Here is an 18773-nt window from a genome sequence, read left to right on the forward strand (position 1 = left end):
CAGCAGGAAATTATGGCGGTGGAGAAGCAGCCGCAGGTTTACTTGCTCAAGTTTTCTTGTTACGACCGGATGGGGTTGTTGCACGGTGATACTCTCTCTCCTTTGTTGGCTTTCATTTGGTTGGCCTTTGTCATTTCCTTGATAAAAAAACCCTTTTTTATTTTGTCAAAGATTGAGTCCACTTTTTCTTAAATGGAATTTGGAACCTTTTTACTGATAATCTGTAAACTTCGTAACCTGTTTTTTTGCTCTTGTTTTTGGTGGTTTTAGTAGCTGCATTGACTGATTTGGGATTAATAAGGTTTGTTCAACTCTTTAATATGTTTATTATGCATCTTAAATGTTGTATACCTTGTCATTTTTTCTGTTGCACGTGCTACGAAGAGTTTTAACTTCTTTCTTTTTATGACCTTCTTATGAACTGAGATTGCTTTTGCGTGTCATTTTGTAAATTAATTGTTGATCTCTTTGTCTATGTCATTATGTTGTGGTTAGATGTGACAATGGTGCTATGTGAACTGGAACTCACAATAAGGAGGGTAAATGTTTCCACCACTCCAGATGGGAGAGTCATGGACCTCTTTTTTATTACGGACACCAGGTATCCGTTATCCCTTCATTTTGCCTCTTTTCTAGATATAGCTATCTTGTGTGCTCTTATATTGCCGTTATGGGATTTTCATACATACCACCCAATTTTTATGTATTTACATATCTAACACTTAAACTTTGCTTTTTTTATGTTTAGACTACCCATGTCTTTCTTTTCACGGTAAGATATACCACCATTTTAACTTTTAAAATGTGAAATACACCTTTGCATGCATAGGTAAGGAGGTATGCATGTAGAAATTGAAGTTTAGGAGTTAGATATGTAAATACTTAGGAATTAAGTGGTATGTATGTGAATCTTTCTTTTTTTATTATATCGCATCTAATATTCTGAAACCACAATGCCTGTATTTATTGCTATTTAATGTGTGCCTGCAAAGTTCATTTATTATTTATTTTTTAATGGGCTGGATCAATGTTCTCATGTTGCATTCTTACTTGTTATAAGGAAGAAGTGGACAGCAAAAACATTATATACAAGGACATAAAAATATTTTTTTCCAAACTTAGTCTCGCTCCTGCATTTGATGCATGTGACTGTTAAGCCTTGCCGAGGTAAGATTGCCAATTTGCATGCTTTGTATTTGGGTTTGAACCCTTCTTTATGAAGCACCTCGTTTTTGTCGACAGCTATCACTTTTGCGAGAATATTAGTGATTTTTTCCTCTTTTATGTTTGATGATTTCTAAGGCAATAACTTTAAACAAGTTGTGCATGTAATGACACTTGAGTTTTATGTTCTTTCTCTAGAGCGTTCATTTTACAGTAATGCCACTTTTGTGATAGTTGAAGTGCTATTGAAATGTGAGCGTTCATTTTTATGATTTATGCAAGGTGATGACATTATGTAGTGGTCGACCAGTTTTATTGATGCATGAATGGTCCAGATCTTATAGAGGAGATTGTGGGAAATAATTTGAGAGTGTACCAAAGAAGAGAATGGGAATAACCAAACTTATATGTAGCATGGAATGCTCTTCAATTACATGTTTAGTTCAACCTTGGTACAGGCTGACTTCACATTTTGTATATTGATTGGAGCTTGTTTTGCTTGATTTTGACTACCAAATTAATGATGTTTGAATATGTTGGTCGACTGTGGAAGGGATGGAGATCTAACCCTCTATTGCGTTTACATGCTCAATCTTGATTTTCATGCAACTGAACTTCATGCTTATGCTTGATATTTTATTTTTTGTACTGTATGATCTCCACCATCTGATGAAAGTCGTCTTAGATGGTTTGGTCACATTAAACGTCGACCATCTGATGATCCGATTAGGAGAGTAGATGTTTTAGATTCGACTTGTGTTAAGAAAGACAGAGGTAGACCTAGGAAGACTTGGGCTTATTGTATTAAAAATGATCTTAATTTACTAGAACTAAATGAAAATATAATATGACACTAAATACACTAAATAAGACGCAATGGAGAAAAAAAGATTCATGTAGCCGACCCCACGTAGTGGGATTAAGGCTTTGTTGTTGTTGTTGTTGTATGATCTCCACCACATCTCAAAATGTTCTTCTCGGTAAAGTTAGTTTATTTCAGTTTTCAGAGGTACTATCGTTAATTGATTTAATATTGACTAAAATTTGGTTATTTCGATGCAAGTCTGTTTAGCACTAAATGTGCCTGTCGACCGTTTTAATTTTGATCTTGAAAAATATAGGAAAAATATAAAAATAGTTTTGATATGAATATGATTTTTTAAAGTATCATTTTGATTTAAAAAAAGATGAGACCAAACGAGTCTCACATTTTGAATAGTTTGGGTGATTAAATACGATACTACAAGTAATACACTTATTCCGAAGAATAAACATATTATCTGTAGTAGACTCAATCACCTAAACTAAAGAATTTGTGACATCTGTTTGGTTTGCGAAATATTTTATATAAGACCAACAAGTTCAACTACCTAATATAAAAATTAGATAAGGTTTATTTTACCTGGATTCTAAGTTCCCTATAGAGGCAAGCCCCTATAGTTAATTACATCTTAAATGACTGTGGTAACTTAAGAAAATTCTCGATTAAGATCAGTGTTTTTAATTTTCAGATTTCAAAGTTTAGGTTTCCACGATTGGACATGGGAAAATCAAATGGGAATGACTCAAAATAGGAATAATTATCTTAAGAAATTCAAAGGAATGAATAATAGGAGACATTACAGATCCAAGAGAGACCCCGGGGAGGTGTCCCAACTATCATAATGTTCGGCTTTATGTCTTTGAAGTGATGTTTATTTGATATTTTAATTCTGTAAATTATTTAGAATTTAGAACTTACATTTGCACAATATCGGACTGTGCAAATAGCCTAAAAAGATACGAGGATTTACACCGTTCCGGACGGTAATTTCGGAATCTTAAAAGTGTTAGGACTTATAATTGCACAACAGAGTTATACAAAAGCCTAAAGGTGAGGTATGAGGGTTTATGCTGCACCAGGCAAGCCAACTCGAAGTCCTAAGGGTTGTTATTTAAACTAAGGAAAGTGTATAGTGTTGTGCATTTAGTTTTATTATCGCTCTTCTGAATATCCTCGTCGTGCTGCCCACAGTATTTGCTCCAAGCTCCTCGTCGTAGCACCTCCAGGTTTAGGTTTAGTTTTGAAAATGCACCTAGCTACTAGATTATCGTATATTAAGGCATAATACAAAAACTAAACAATAAAACATGCAGTGTGAAAGAAAAGCAACAATATACTATACAATAAAGAAGAAGAACAGTATAATATGCTTATAAAAGAAAACATTATAGTGTAAATCAAACCTGTATACCTGGGAGGCTCGTTGCTCTTTTAAGTTTAGTTAGTATGCGCTGTATAAACAGGAGAAAACATGATAAAAAAAAACTCGAGAAAACTGACAAATCGTAGGAAAAATACAAACAAATAAAACAAAATACAATATCACATATAAAAGACCAAGAATAGGAGATTTATATGTGACATTAGGAATACCCCCAATTGCCAGGAGGGTTTGAGTGTAAGATTCAAGCTCAAATCTCGTCAAATCCCGGAGCATTGGGTTTCAGTTTTGGTCATGTTAAGGTAATAATTTCATTATTTGATTTAATTAAATCAGTCATGAACCATAGTGCACCTCACCTTCGTGTCTAGTGTCCTAATTAACTTATGAACTAGGGTCAAATGTCTGACTTCTTAGGTTCATTTGAAAATTAGGATGATGAATTCTCTCTCAGGGTGTGCTCCTAAGGCCTAGGAAGCCTACACTTTAATTTGAGTCTGAAGTGTTCTAAAATGTCTATCTTCAATTAAGTATCTTTCAATTGATCCTCGAACATCTTTAGGTCAAGCTTAAATTGCTATCAGGCTCCTAAGACCTAGGGGTAAACCTATAATTTTGGCAAATGGGGTGTGAAATGTGCCTCAATCCCAGCTAAAGCTATTGAGTTTAAGTTTATTCAAAGCTTAAGGGACTTAATGCAAGTCTACTGATATTTCAATCCGTGCTCCTAATCGTCATTTAAACTCTTACTTTCTTCCAACTCTCAACTATTCTTCCAATTACAATTTCATCTTTCTTATGCAAAAGGAATGGTGAATGATTTGCTATCTTATCTCTTCTTTAGGTTTCTATCATCTCAATAGACTAAATTTCATTTTTAATTTTCTCTTCCTTTCTCTTTTCCTCATATTTTTCTTTAAGATCATGAATCATTTATGAAAATAATTAAATCGGAAATTCTCATTTTTAACGTGACCATAAAAAAAAAATCAAAGAAAAAGGGAGGTCGACCCACTTTTAAAAAAAATTAGCTAAGCAAGGGTGCAAAACCGTAAGTGAATCAACCTAAAGGCATTTAAATTTCTTCAAAGCAAAGATCAAATCAACTCCAAAAAAAAAATGTATCTAAATGCCTCCAAAAATCAACACTTAAAAAATGTCCAAATCGATGCATAAAAGCCTCAAAATGCAACTTAAACTTTAACGATTAAAGCTTTCAAAAATAATGAATAAAGCTTCAAAATGTAAGTTAAAATTTAACGATTAAAGCTTTCAAAAATGACGAATAAGGCTTCAAAATTCAACTTAAACTTTAACGATTAAAGCTTTAAAATGTAGCCCAAACATACCACAAAGAGAGCTTCAAAGTGTAGCCCAAACATACCACTAAAGAGAGCTTCAAAGTGCAGCTCAAATACCATTAAAGAGAGCTTCAAAGTGCAGCCCAAACACCACTGAAGAGTGCTTCAAGTGCAGCTCAAACATACCACTAAAGAGAGCTTCAAAGCTTTTAGATTTTTTTTTTGCAAATAACATACATAGAAGTTTCTGATTTTCAAAAGCAAGACACCCAAAATTTTCGCACCCAAAATTCTCCAATCCTTATCAATTGCACATGAAACATTTTAGATTTTTGCAAAAATAAAGCACCAAAGTTTTCAGATTTTGAAAAGCAAGACACCAAAAACTTTCCAATCTTTTGCAAATAAAACATGTAAACTTTCAGATTTTTGTAAAAATGAAGCATTGCAACTTTTCAAGCTTGCCAAAATGTAAACTAGAATGTGACCTTAATCATGCTTTAAAATCATTCAATTAAGGAGCAAGTAGAGAGCAAAGGAGAGCTCCTAAATGTTTCAAATTTTGCAAATATGCCAACCATAAGAAGAGGAACAAAACAACCACCAAACCAGCCCCAAGAAAGCTCACAAACAAGCTCACGGGCAGAGCCAGAAAGAGGAATAAAACTGCCACCAAATCAGCTCCAAACAAACTCCATATAAGGGACAAACCGAGCCAATCGGCAAACCCAACCCAACGTAATGGCAAAACCAAGCCCAGGACAAGGGCAAAACGAACCCAACAAAAATTGGGAAATCAGAGAATAATTTCCAGCGAAAATCCAATCCCAGAAGGGCCAAACCGAGACCATTAAATGGGCTAACGCAATATAAAACCTTCAGTCAAATTCAACCTAGCAGAAGTCGAAATCGAGCTCATCGAAGCAGCCAAAAATAGGGAAAATTTTTATATATGATCCCCACTTCTCATGGCCAAAACCGAGCCAACCAAAGGGGCAAACCCCAAATCCAGCTCAAGGACAAAACCAAGCCCAACGTGAAAGCTGAACTGAACAGAGTAGAGGCTAAACCAGCCCACAAGAAAAGACAAAAATAGAACTATATTTCTTGGCTGACAAAGTCATAACCGAGCCCACCAAGGGGGCCAAGATAGAAAACATTTTTTCATCCATGCTTTAATTCCAAAAGAGCTCAAATCAATCTCAACAAGTGGGTCAAAATAAAAAAGAATATTTCCAGCTAATATAAAGCCAAAAGCGAAACCAGTAAATGATCAAAACAAAAGTATACTTTCAGCTAGTATTCAGTCCCAACCGAGCATATCAAGTGGGAAAACATAGAAGCATTTCCATTGAAATTTCATCTCAAAAAGGAGCCAAACCGAGACCACTAAATGGGCCAAAACAGAGCACATTTTTCTAGCATTTATTGTAAGTATGAACATCAACAATAAAAGCTTTGATGATTTCATTCCAACATGCATTTGAACAAGGGGCAGCAAGAGAAACATGAAATGAGCCCCAAACACATATTTTCCAACTCATAAAATAATTTCTAGGATGTATTCTAGCAAGGGGCAGCAAGAGAAGCAAGATATAAGCCCAAATATATTTTTCCAGCTCATAAAAATAATTTTCAGCATGTATCCTAACAAGGGGCAGCAAGAGAAGCAAGATATAAGCCCCAAATATATTTTTCCAGCTCATAAAAATAATTTCCAGCATGTATCAATGTCTAGACTTCAAAATAAACTAAATTATTCATTCATTGACCTTTGCAAGAGGATAGAGATGCCTCAAACACGCCATCCTAGATAAAATAGAATAGGGAGGAGGAGAGTACCTCTTTAGTGTAGCAGAACACTAAAAATAAATAAATTGGAAAAAAACACCCCCACAGAAATTCTTCCTGAGTGCCTCACGCAAATAACCCCCACGGTTTTCTAGTTATCGGTTTGACAAATCCAGGACGCAAGGTCCTCGAACAACTGAGAGGAAGAAAATCTCCTCTCGAACAACAAAATAGAAAGAAGTAGCTTTCCCAACAGTGAAGAAGAAAGAAAGAAAGTGCCAAGTTCCTTCAAAAGCCTTCCTCTCTCAAAGCCCTCTCTTTTCTTTCTCAGAATTTTCAACAACCCAACACAAAACTCCACTCTACCAGAAGCTAATAGGCAGAGAAAAACAAAAGAGAATGCCACCTACCAGCCACCCTAGCCAACCAATCAAAAAGGAGAAAGGAAGAGTCACAATAAAGGGGGAGAGCGTATAACCTCGAGTAGAAGGAGCGTCGGCCAGGTGGAACTTCGCGGTTGGAAGACCGCTCGGTCGAGCGGAGCTCGAGGAGGTGAGCCACGTGCGCGAATGACAGCGGAATGTCGCGTGTGAGGGAAGAGGGAGACGGGTTCAGCGGCCAGGGCCTCGATCGTCCTGCTCGGGTGCGGCCGATCGCGGGAGAAGAGAAGCGTGTGGAAGCTAGGGTTCCGCCCGAGCGGCTCTCGGTCGAGGCAGAGGCATGTCGCGTGTGGGTAAGGTAAGGGTCAAATAGAATTTAGGGTTATAAATCTTAATATTATAAGTAATAAAATATATAAAATATTTAATATTTCATAAAATAAAAATTTGATTTGTACTTTTTTGTTTGTGCGTCACAACACAACAAAATGGATGTTCCTTTTAGCTAATTTTGACGTTCCGGACACGCTGGAGCGGTTCGTTTCACCGTCAGCTGTTGTTTTGACGAAGTCATCGATTTGCGTGCCACTTATCCGTGCGCAGAATTATAGCAACATGAGTGTCTTTTCCTACCAAAATTGGTGTCCCGGACGCATTGGCTCAGTCCATTTCGTCATCGGGGGTCATCTGAAGAAGTTCACATTTTCATCCATCGTGCAATTTTGTGAATTTTGTGCATTTGGTGTGTGTATGTGACGATAAAGTCGTGAGGATGTTTTCCTACGGCTTGAAATCCTATTCGGAACTTTTTTCGGAGTCCCCACACAATAACCCTTAACCGCTCGTCCATAAGACGATGATTTTGAGACCATAAATGCCAGACATCACAGGAAAATAAAAAGTGTTTTGGAATTTCTAAAATGGTGGGTACCAATTTCTAGTTTTCTAAGATGGTCAATAGGAACTCCTAGAGCTAGATCCTAAGACTCTAAAAAAGAAATGACCTCAAAAATGAGGTCAACAGTGCCTATACTCTTGGAAGGGGTTTTGAAAAAAAAAATATTGTGATCTATTATTAGTTATCATTTGAAGGTTTGAGAAGTGGTGTTTAGTTTTTTAGTGAACTCCTTAAAATATTTCCGGGTTTCCTTTTCTACTAAATTGAGGAGAAGGCTCTTTTTTGTTTGGTGGTTGTTTATGGTGATTTAATGAGACATTGGAGAGGTGGAGGCTAGATAGAGCTGGAGTTGGGATGTCTTAATGGGGTTGGCCAAGCGGTGGACTTCTTGTGGAATTATTTATAAGTCAAGAATGCTTGGATAGTGCTTGGGATAGCTATGATTTAGAGGTATGAAGGTGCACTGAGGTTAGATCTATTGTGGGGGGAAGTGTGGGGGTGACAGAGTTGTTGGAATTTGTTTTGGGATGGAATCTTAGAGGTTTTTGGTAGGAGTTTTTTTATGTTGGAAGGAGAAGATAGCAGACAGTCTTGGAAATAATTTGGCATGGTTTTAGGTTTTTGGGAAGGGTAGAGGATGGAAACTAGGCTTGAGGGGCTAGGCAGAAAGTTTAGTGAGAGCGCAAGCATGAAAGAGTGTTGAAGATATTGAAATTCATAATAATGCGAAATTACTTTATTGATATTAAGAGGGGTTATAAATAACCCTTACATGAATCCTAGAATAGGAAATACAGGGAAAATGAAATAATAGGAAATGAAAGATATAATTCCTAATATCTCCTATTAATCAACTCATAAGATTTTTTTTGAAATAAATGAAACAACCATAAATTAAGAAAGACTAAAATAGGAAAAGAAATAAATCCAATCCATGAAAATAAATCTAAAATAGAAAAGAAAATGAATTTATATTATATAAATGTAATTCTCATAATTTCTGACATGAATAAACTATTTCCTAATATAACTTAGAAGATAAAAATTTGAACCCACCAAAGTACCAAGGTTTTTAGATCCGCCAGTAAGTTTCATTTGTGGGATTAGTTGAAAGAAAATTTCATTAACCATTCAATAATTTTCCAAATAGAGTACATAAAATTTTCCTGTAGAAAAAAAAAAAAGAAACCTCAATTCCTTGCATGAAGGGTTTCTACAAAACCAAAATAAGAAAAAAGTAGTTCCAATTGCAATGAAATCTTCATATCATTCTTTGGTGTGGCTGGGTATAGAGATGTGGAGGGAAAATTGAACTTGAATTTTCTGTTTCCTTGGAGGGAAGAGGAGGGTTGATTCTTATAGTATGAAAGGTGGAGTGGTCTTCTAATTGGAGCGTATGATGCATTCTACCATGGTAGGGTGGCCATTTCATGGTCAACCTTCATTGGTTTGAAGTTTGGAGTGATGGTAGTGATTGTGATCTTATCCCTGTCCTGATCTTCTATTTATATTTCTTCAACTTTGTTTCCAAAAAAATTTCTCCACACGGAGTTAAAATTTGTAGTTATCAAAAGGGCTTGGAGTCTAGATCATCCTTGTCCTTTATGAGGCGGTGATATGTTTCTAGTTATTTGAGCATTATTTGGTGAAATTATTTGGCTGCTAAGAACTTTGTGGGTGGAGGCACTTGTAAAAATGAACTCTATCTATTTTAAGTGGGTTAGTCAAGTCACGCTGCTCTATAAGTTTTTCATCTCATAAATATCTAGTGCAATGAAAGTGGTATTAGAAAACAATTTAGGAAGCAAAACTAGAAAATAAGCAATTGATCTTAAGTTCCCGCGCAATATGTTTCCTTTTGTGGATTGCACAGTAGGAGACATGACTATAAGATAAAACATAAGCAGTATCATTAGATACTCATGATGGATGTCTTGTAAAAATACCTTTAGCAAATTTATCAATGTTTATATCAGCTTGTTGCGGCACAAATGAATGAATACTATGATTATGAAGTGCTGATGAAAATACAATAACATGTAAAGAACCATGTGTCATATTCAGCTAGATTAAGAGGCCTAAAAATAATTTTTTTTTTATCGTTATACAATTTAAGTTGCTTAGTAGGGCGACTTAGATTTAATAATGATGATACAAGTGTAAGAGCTAATCTAGGCTATTTGTCACTCGAAGAGGACAACTCGTTAGCTAGCTCACTACATGATGTTGGAGATCTAAGAGCATGAGATGTTGTTTTATATCACGAGGGATCTTAAAAAAGCTTTTTGTTGGTGAACAACAAATGTTTAACTCACTAAGTAGTTTGTGTTAAATTCGCTCGTTAAGCAAGCAAGACAATGCGGGTTTTGAAAATTCGAAATGCATCGAACTCTTATTGAGAGCTTAAGTGTGTTAAGTTATGGGTCAAATTTTTAGAAGACAGATGAGATAGTAAATAAGACACTGCCCCGAGATTTCACTTTCATTTTGCGAGGACTTTAAAACTATGGGGTTCAAGATTTTGCATACATGCAAGCTCATATGATTAACTATCCCTTTCGATAATAGGAGAGCACTTTTGATTAAGGCTAGTCATTTGATACCAAGTATTCAGAAGTAGCATATAATAGCAACAAATTTTAACATTTAAAATTATAAAAATTATCACCGTGAGTTCAAAGCCGATGGTGAGGGAAATAATGACAAACCTGGTCAAGATCTCATAATTCTGTCATCCCGAGTAGTCATAATTCCTGGTCTATTTATTCAGCGGATGTAGTTGACCCAACTTGACTAAAGATTCTTTGTCAACAACCATGAATTGTTTCATCTAAGGGGCTTGATACCGGAGAAAATCCAAACACTTGAAATGAAAATATAATTGCTGACATTTAAAAGATTATAATAAAGACTCGTAAAAACTAGAAATAAACGCACGAGGCAAACAGTACCATCGGACGAGGATTGTGCTGTGGGTTGTGTGTCGGGTTAGTGAAAACAGGGGTTGCATGGTAATGATTGAGAGGCAAGAAAGGGGCTTGCGGCAGTAGCTGGCCGGTGAGGCCCTCTGCCAGCTTGCTGTTGCCACACAGGTTATCTGACCAGCCAGCTGTTGTTACAACTGCCATTCCGCGTTCTTGCTGTTGCCGCAGGAGTCCACTGACCCCCCACTAGTCAGTTGCTGCGCAAGCCCCCTTTCTTGCCTCCCAACTTTACCTTTGAACCCTTACTTTCATTACTCCGACACGCAACCCACAACACCATTCTCGTCCTAGGATATTATTTTGCTTGTCGTTTATTTCTCGTTTTGACGAGTCTTTGTTGTAACTTTTTGAATTTCAAAATTAATATTTTCATTTCAAGCATGGTTTGGATTTCTTCTAGTATCAGAGACCTTATAAATCTGTGGTGAATGTTTGTATAAAATGATTAATTTAAGTCATTTTTATCCTTTCAAATATACTCTATGATTCAACTCCAATGAGTAGATTTTCCTAATGGAATATACTGGCTATAACCATGATCGTCTTATAATAGGGTCATTTGGCGGTAAACTACCCGGGCAAAGAGCTTTGGTCGCAATCGCTTCTTTATGGTGTCGTTTGGTGGCAAAACCATACAGATAGAAGACTTAGGTCACATTCTTATTAGTGTGAGATTATTTTGAGCATGAATTTAGTAGCATGTTTAATATGACAGATGCTCTTTGTGAGCTCAAGTCATTATTACATTTGTCCACCCAACCAAACAGTTATGGAGGGCAGCTTAATTTTGCTTTAAGCTTTATGTCATTCATTTTACTTAAATATTTTTTTTATTATTATTTGAAAATTTATTTCATAAAATGACTTAGTGGGGGCATAATTTTAATGATTTCATTTTTTGTAAGGAGGAGGTTTTGATTGACCAAAGTTTAGGGCTGACGACCTAACCCTATGGGCAAAACGGCTACTCGAAAGCGCTTGTAATTACATATATTTGAATTTAAAATTTGAAAATTTAGGTTTTCACAAAACTTTCAATGGTGTGTTACCCTTTTTGGACATTTATTTTTAGCTTAAGCATGTGTTTGACCGGCACAATATTTTTAGACCTTGTGATTGAGCATCTAACACGTTAGTTGGAGAACATGTGCGAATTTTATTTGTTAGGTTTTGACTGCTTTTACGAAGACTTTATTGTTATTTGTATTGATGTTTTATTATTGAGATCTGTGCAAATATTTTCATGTAAGTCCTTAATTTCACTCTCTATCTACTCGTGTGTTTGGGATTGTGGATCTAGTGGTGATGTTTGTGTTTATGTCCATTAAAGTTTTTATATTTAGTTGGGCGGTGAATTTTGGCTTCATATGCATTTAGTTTAGGCGACAAATTTTATTTGCATGTGTTAAAGTTTCATATTTACTTTGGGTGATTAGAGTTGTTTGCATGTGTTAAAGCTTTTTATTTAATTCAGGCGGTAAAAGTTGTTTGCATGTGATCTTTTCTAAATCAAAGTGTGCCCCACATGACTTCATTCTCCTTTTATAAATAAAAGCATATGGTTTAGTTTATTTCATTCCTTCAAGCTCTTGGGGGTAGAAAAACTTTACTTTCTTTGTATGGTTTGGAATTTTTGAGTTCTTGAAGTGAGGCTTTAATTTTTTTTTGCTTTCTTACATTTTACATTTTTATTTTTCCTTTTATGTTTCTTTGCATTTGTTCAACTTTTAATCAAATTTTCATTTAGATCACTTCAGGTTTACTTTATTCTCGACTTAGATTATGTTAAGTCTTCTAAATTTGTCACAAATTTTTGTAAAATTTAGGTAGCCTCCCGACATCATTCTCGTTTGCGGGGTTGCATCGGGAGTTTTGGTCTGCCAATTAAAATAAGAAAAGCGTGTATGAGTGGCTTGCGCTGTGGCGTTAAAGTAGTGTAGCCCGCCATGCAAATAAATATTTGTTCGGGTTTTTATAACTTTGAAACAAATACAACATGATGCACCCGCTACGCTAAGAAAAGCGTGTACATGTGTTAGATGCGCAATCTCAAGAACATGAAACACATTAACTCATCTCGTTAAGAAAGACACGTACGATTATTTATTTTTGGATTGTCTATCATGTTGTAAGCGTCGCGTTCGAGCTTCACCTAACCATGCTAAGAAAAACATGCATGGGGCTTCTTTCGATGCATTAAATGAATTATAATAAGCATTTCAAGAGCCTTTTGAATTGTCCACTCCATCACAGGTGCACGTACGAGTTTAACCCAACCATACTAAGAAAATCGTGTATAAGGTTTCGCTCAACGCTTCAAGTGCACCGCAATATACATTTCAGGAGTTACCAGTGTTATACCTTTAGTGCGACATGACGACGACTGAGGTAGACCGACACGAATCTCTTATACAAATTTATTCTCCCTCCCCCATTACACTCATTTACATATGCACACATACATACACATATTCCCTTTACTTTTATTTTGAATCTCATATGCATTCAAATAAAATTGTAAATTAAACAACCATAAATCATTTTAAAACCTTCTAATTTTTATGTGTTTTTACCTGAGATTTTGCTTTTGAGGTGAACTTTGCTTTGTTGTGGTGTTTGTGGGGCGGTGTGGGGGGGGGGGGGACTTGTTGCTTCCGGGTAGTAGTGGATTCAGTTGAGAATCTCAGGCTCAAAGGAAGGAGTTTGCCGACAGGGAGTTTGGGATTGAGATGAGTAGCCGGAGTAGGAGGCGAGACAGAGATGTGGCGCTATCCAAGGGAAACTTCACTGACAGGAAACAATCTCGGTTGGATAGGTGGAGGTTAGGGGTTGTATTTCGATTTGATGAGTGGGTTACCGAGTATTGCTCACGTGGATTAGAGAGAGGTGAAGGGAGGGGGGGGGAGGTGAGGTTGTGTGTGAAAAAGGAGATGGAGTGCTGTTGTTCCGTGAGTAGGAAGGAAATAGAGGAGAGGACCACTCGCTGGAGCAGAGAGAGCAAGGTCTGCGCATGAAAGGGAGGAGCAAGATAGGGGAGCCTCAGGTTTTTGTACTCTCCAGCGAGTCGAATTCCCTGCATTTCAGCTTGGTGGTCATCCACTCCACGTGCTCTCTGAAATTAAATTGGTCGAGTTGACATGTGAGAATAATAGATGAATATGTGAAGAAGTCATCATAAATGCTGCGCCACTCTAACATGTCCCCATGTTGCTCGAGTTTGCCATCGATCCTGATAGTCGTGTTCGTCTATGATGATTCAAGTGACCTCCTCAGTAGGCTTATCATGTGATATATCAACGCGTCTCATCTAGGTAAACATATTCTCAATCAAAATAAAAAAAGATGGCAGAAAAATGAGAAGAGAAAAGAGCAAGTCAATTCACTAAAGAATTGCAAAGGAAAATACAACAAAAATTGTCTGATCTATACACATATTATATTTGTTGGGGGCTATTTGTTGATATATTTCACAAAGTGAATCAATTGAGTGTATGATAAACAATGAACGATAAATTCAATGATTCATAGATCAATGCTAATTCACTTCAAATGTTGCGACTGCCCAAATGAGAAATGAACAATACGAGTTTGTCTGAGATGTCACAATTATTTAAGGAAGGATCTTCCATGATAGAAACCTGCGAACGCAATAAAAACGACAGATTGTTGATGCAACATGTGCGATTCGGGCCTAAATTGACTCGACCATTGATGAAGTCACTTAAACAACCTTCAATCACAAAATGGATTTCACAAGCATTTCCAGAACGTCAACTTTGCTTAGGGAGAATGCCCATATCATTATGTTTTTTGTATATTTGTTGGTGGCATGCAATTTGAAGGGTTCAATATTAAAATATTTATAAAAAAATAAGGATGGTTAACGATAGATTTTACATTTGAAAGTTTAATAATTATTATAATTAATACCATCTTATACAAATATAATATAATAATTCAAAGAATATATAGATAATAAAAAATGTTTTCTTCTCTCATCAATGCCTCCCTACAGCTGCCCCTACCCTATTTTTTCTTCTCCAAGCCTCTTCTTCACTCCCATCATTGCCCATCTGCCATGAATTTGCATTTAAAAAAATAAATTAAAAAAATTCTAAATTAAACCTACTCCCCATACTTATGTGCATACATCTCCACCTTTCTTATGCGCAGGCCGCTTACCTTTTTTTCTTCTCCTCCCTCCATCACTTCTTCCTCAAACCAGATAAAGCCAACACACAATGCAATAATTAAAAGAAAAAAAGAAAAAAAAAACTAATAAAATATTTACCTTTCATCACTTCTCCCTCATGGCAGAAACCTGAGGCTCCCTTCTTTCTCATACCTTTCACACGCAGAGCTTCCTCCACCTTTCTTATGCGCGTACCACTTCCCTTTTTTATCCTTTTCTCCCTTCACCACTCCTTCCTACAACCAAACAAAACCAACTCATCATGCTTTAATAAAAGAAAAAAAGTAACTAATAATATACTACTTACCTCCCATCACTTCTCCCTCGCGACAGAGAAACCCGGGCTCCCATATTTCTCCTCCTTTGCACACTTAGACCTTCCTCTCCTTGCTTCAGCCGACATTCCTCTCATTCGTTTTCTTCCTACTCACGACATAATAGCACTCCATCTCTCTTTTCACACACAACCCCATCTCCCTCCTTCCCATCACATCTCTCTGCTCCATACGAAACAGTCACCGACAACCCTCTCATCAAACCAAAACATAGCCCCTCACCGGCTCCTATCCAATCAAGATTCTTTCTTGCCAGTGAAGTTTCCTTTCAACAGCGTCGCATCTCTGTCCCACATTTTACTCTGGTGACTTATCTCAATCCGAAACTCCTTGCCGACAAACTCTTTTGGCTAAGTCGGAGCTACCCAACCGAACCCACTACTACCCATAAGCAACTAGTCCCATCCTCCAGTTACTACAAAAACCTCCAACAAAAGTTCTTCACCTCAAAAACCAAATATCAGGTAGAACACATAAAAATTAGAAGATTTTTTAAATTATTTATGATTGTTTCTTTTACTATTTTGTTTGAATGCATATGAGATTCAAGATAACTATAAAAGAGAATATGTTTAAACTCATGTCATGATGCAAATCGTAAAAAGAATGTGTGTATCTATGTGTATATATGTAAATGAGTGTAATGCAGGGGGAGGAAGAACAAACTTGTATGAGAGATTCGTATTGGTCCACCTAAATTGTCGCCATGCTGCACAGAAGGTATAACACTTGCAACTCCTGAAATATCTACTACGATGCACTTGACGCGTTTAGCTAAGCCTTAGACATGCTTTTCTTAGCATGGTGGGGCGAAACTGGTACTCGATGCTCAAGTTGTGGTGGATAATTCAAAAGGCTTTTGAAATGCTATTACGATTCATTTCTCGTTGAGGGGAGTCCCAAAAATGTTTTTTTTAGCATCGTGAGGTGAAGCTCGAACGCAATGCTCGCGACGTAATTTACAATCTAAAAATAAATACTCGTACGTGTCCTTCTTGATGTGACAATAAAATTTGTTGCATGTGCTTGAGATTGCATGGGCAACACTTGTATACGTTTTTTTAAGCGTGGTATGTAAATCTTTTTGCATTTGCTTTCAACAGTTTGAAGACCTATCAACATATTTCCTTGTGTGGCGGGATACACTATTTTAATATTATGGTGCAAGCCACCTATACATATATTTTTTTTGACGTGGTGGGCAAACCAAAACTCTCGATGCAACCCCCAACAGCGGACGACATCCGGTAATTGTTGAAATTTCGTTAGATTTTGGGGCAGATTTAAACGACTCAACATAATCTAGGCCGAGTATAAAATGAATTTAAAGTAATTTAAATTAAATTTACATTAAAATTACAACAAATGAGAATACCACTTAGAAGGAAAAAAGTTAGACAACGTAAGAAAGTAAAAAACTTAAAAAGCTTACTTGAATAACTCAAAAGCTCTAAATAACATAAAGTAAATTCTTTCTACCCTTAAGAACTTAAATGTTTGAAATAAACTAAACCATATTTTTTTTATTTATTGAAGGAGAATGGAGTTATGTTGGGCCTGCTTTGATTGAAAAAAAGTCAAATAAGAACGACTCTTGCGCCCAAGTTAAATGCAAAGTTTTAGCACATGCAAACAACTATTGTCGCCCATATTAAATGTGAAACTTTAGCATATGAAAATAAAATTTGTTTTCCAAATTAAAATACATATGAAGCCAAAATTCACGACTTGACTAATTATAAAAATTTTGATGCATGTAAACCCAACTATCGTCATTGGATCCATAATTTCAAACACATGAGTGGACAAAAGGCAAAATTAAGGGCTTAAATGAAAATATTTGCACTCATCTCAATAATAAAACACCAATGCAAATAAAAATAAAGTTTCCCTAAAAGTCAGCTAAGTCCTAAAATATGAAATTTTCGCATGTGCTCTGACTGTGTTATATGCTCAATCACAAGGTTTGAGAATTTTGCACTGGTTAAACACATGCTTAAGAGAAAAGTAACTTTGTCTTGAAAAACATGGAAACGATTGAAAGCTTTATGAAAATCTAAATTTTTGAATGTTAAATTTAAATATATGCAAGTACTTGCGCTTTCGAGCGGGTTGTTATGGTTAGATCGTAAGCTCTACACTTCAGCCAATCCGATCCTTCTCCTTACAGGGAGTCAACAAGATTAAACCTCTATTGAGCAGTTTCGATTAGGACTGGAGTTAGCATGATTAGTTTTTTTTAATGATGTTTAAGTCACAATTAATCTCTTATGATGAACATATTTACTGTACATCCCAATCAAAGATTTATTTATGAAATAAAATTTTCAAGTAATAATATTAAAAAAATATTTTTAAATAATAACCTAATGCTTAAAGCAAAGTACATTAACTCTTCACAACTGTTTGGCTTGGTGGACAAATCTAATACTGACTCGAGCCCACAAAGAGATAGTGTCATATAAAACATACTATTAAATTTATGCTCAAAATAATCCCATGCCAGCAAGAGCGTGACCCGAGTTCTTTATCTGTGTGATTTTATTGTTAAATAACATCACAAAGAAGCAGTTGCGACTAGATCCCTTTGATCGGGTGGTTTGTCGCCAAATGATATCATTACATTATGGTCATGCCTGTAGCCTGTATGTTCCTTAATGATAGTCTGTTTTTATGAGTATTGAATCATAAGATATATTGGATAGGACGTAATATCCTATGTAACTTAAGGTTGATTTGGATTAGTTTCTTTAGACAAACATTAACCCTAAGTCTATAAGGTTCCCTTGGATGAAGCAACTCTTAACTGTTGACAAGGATCCTTTAGTCAGGTTGGGTCAACTATCTCCATTTACTAAGTAGACTAGAGACTGTGATGAGTTAAGCTGAAGGAATCATGAGATCCTGATCGGGTTCGTCATCGTTTCCCCCACCGTTCGCTTTGAGCTTAGTGATAATTTTATAACTTTAAAATTTAAAATTCGCTTTTATTATATGCTAAGTCTGAATACTTAGCGTCTAATGACCAGCCTTAATCGAAAGTGCTCTCATTATCAAAAGGGGTAATTAATCGTAGGGGCTTGCATCTATGGGAAATCTCGAATCCCACATCTTAAAGTCTTTGAAATATGAGGGCGAAATCTCTGAGCAGTATCTTATCTATTATCTCATATGCCTTTTGAAAATTTAACTCAAAATTCAACACAATTAAAGCTCTTGAAGAGTGTCTAATGCATTTTCAAATTTTTGGAGCCTACTACCAAACACGAATAAATTTTTTTGAGCTTCATTGAAAAAGAGCTGAACACAAATAAACTTTTGTTCGGTTATGTTTAACTAGTTTCACTCGAATTAATTAAATAATTATATAAATAATATAATTATAATATTTTTATATTGATTATTTATATTGTACAACAACAAAGCCTTAATCCCACTACGTGGGGTCGGCTACATGAATCCTTTTTCTCCATTGCGTCCTGTTTAGTGTCATATTTTCATTTAGTTCTAGTAAATTAAGATCA

At 35.9% G+C, this 18773-nt stretch overlaps 1 protein-coding gene across 2 annotated transcripts in view; it reads left to right on the forward strand.

The window, feature by feature from the left end:
- The window catches only part of LOC110020660 (ACT domain-containing protein ACR10), a 42488-nt gene that overhangs the window by 987 nt on the left and 22728 nt on the right, over positions 1–18773 (forward strand). The window contains exons 3-4 of one of the 2 annotated variants that reach the window (XM_020718837.1): positions 7–85; positions 496–601. In XM_020718837.1, coding sequence (XP_020574496.1) covers positions 7–85; positions 496–601 — 185 coding nt within the window. Of the gene's footprint in view, positions 86–495; positions 602–18773 lie in introns of both variants that reach the window. The other variant, XM_020718836.1, reaches the window with a different exon arrangement.

Source organism: Phalaenopsis equestris, unplaced genomic scaffold, assembly GCF_001263595.1.
Source record: "Phalaenopsis equestris unplaced genomic scaffold, ASM126359v1 Scaffold000107, whole genome shotgun sequence".
In the NCBI taxonomy this organism is placed as follows: domain Eukaryota; kingdom Viridiplantae; phylum Streptophyta; class Magnoliopsida; order Asparagales; family Orchidaceae; genus Phalaenopsis; species Phalaenopsis equestris.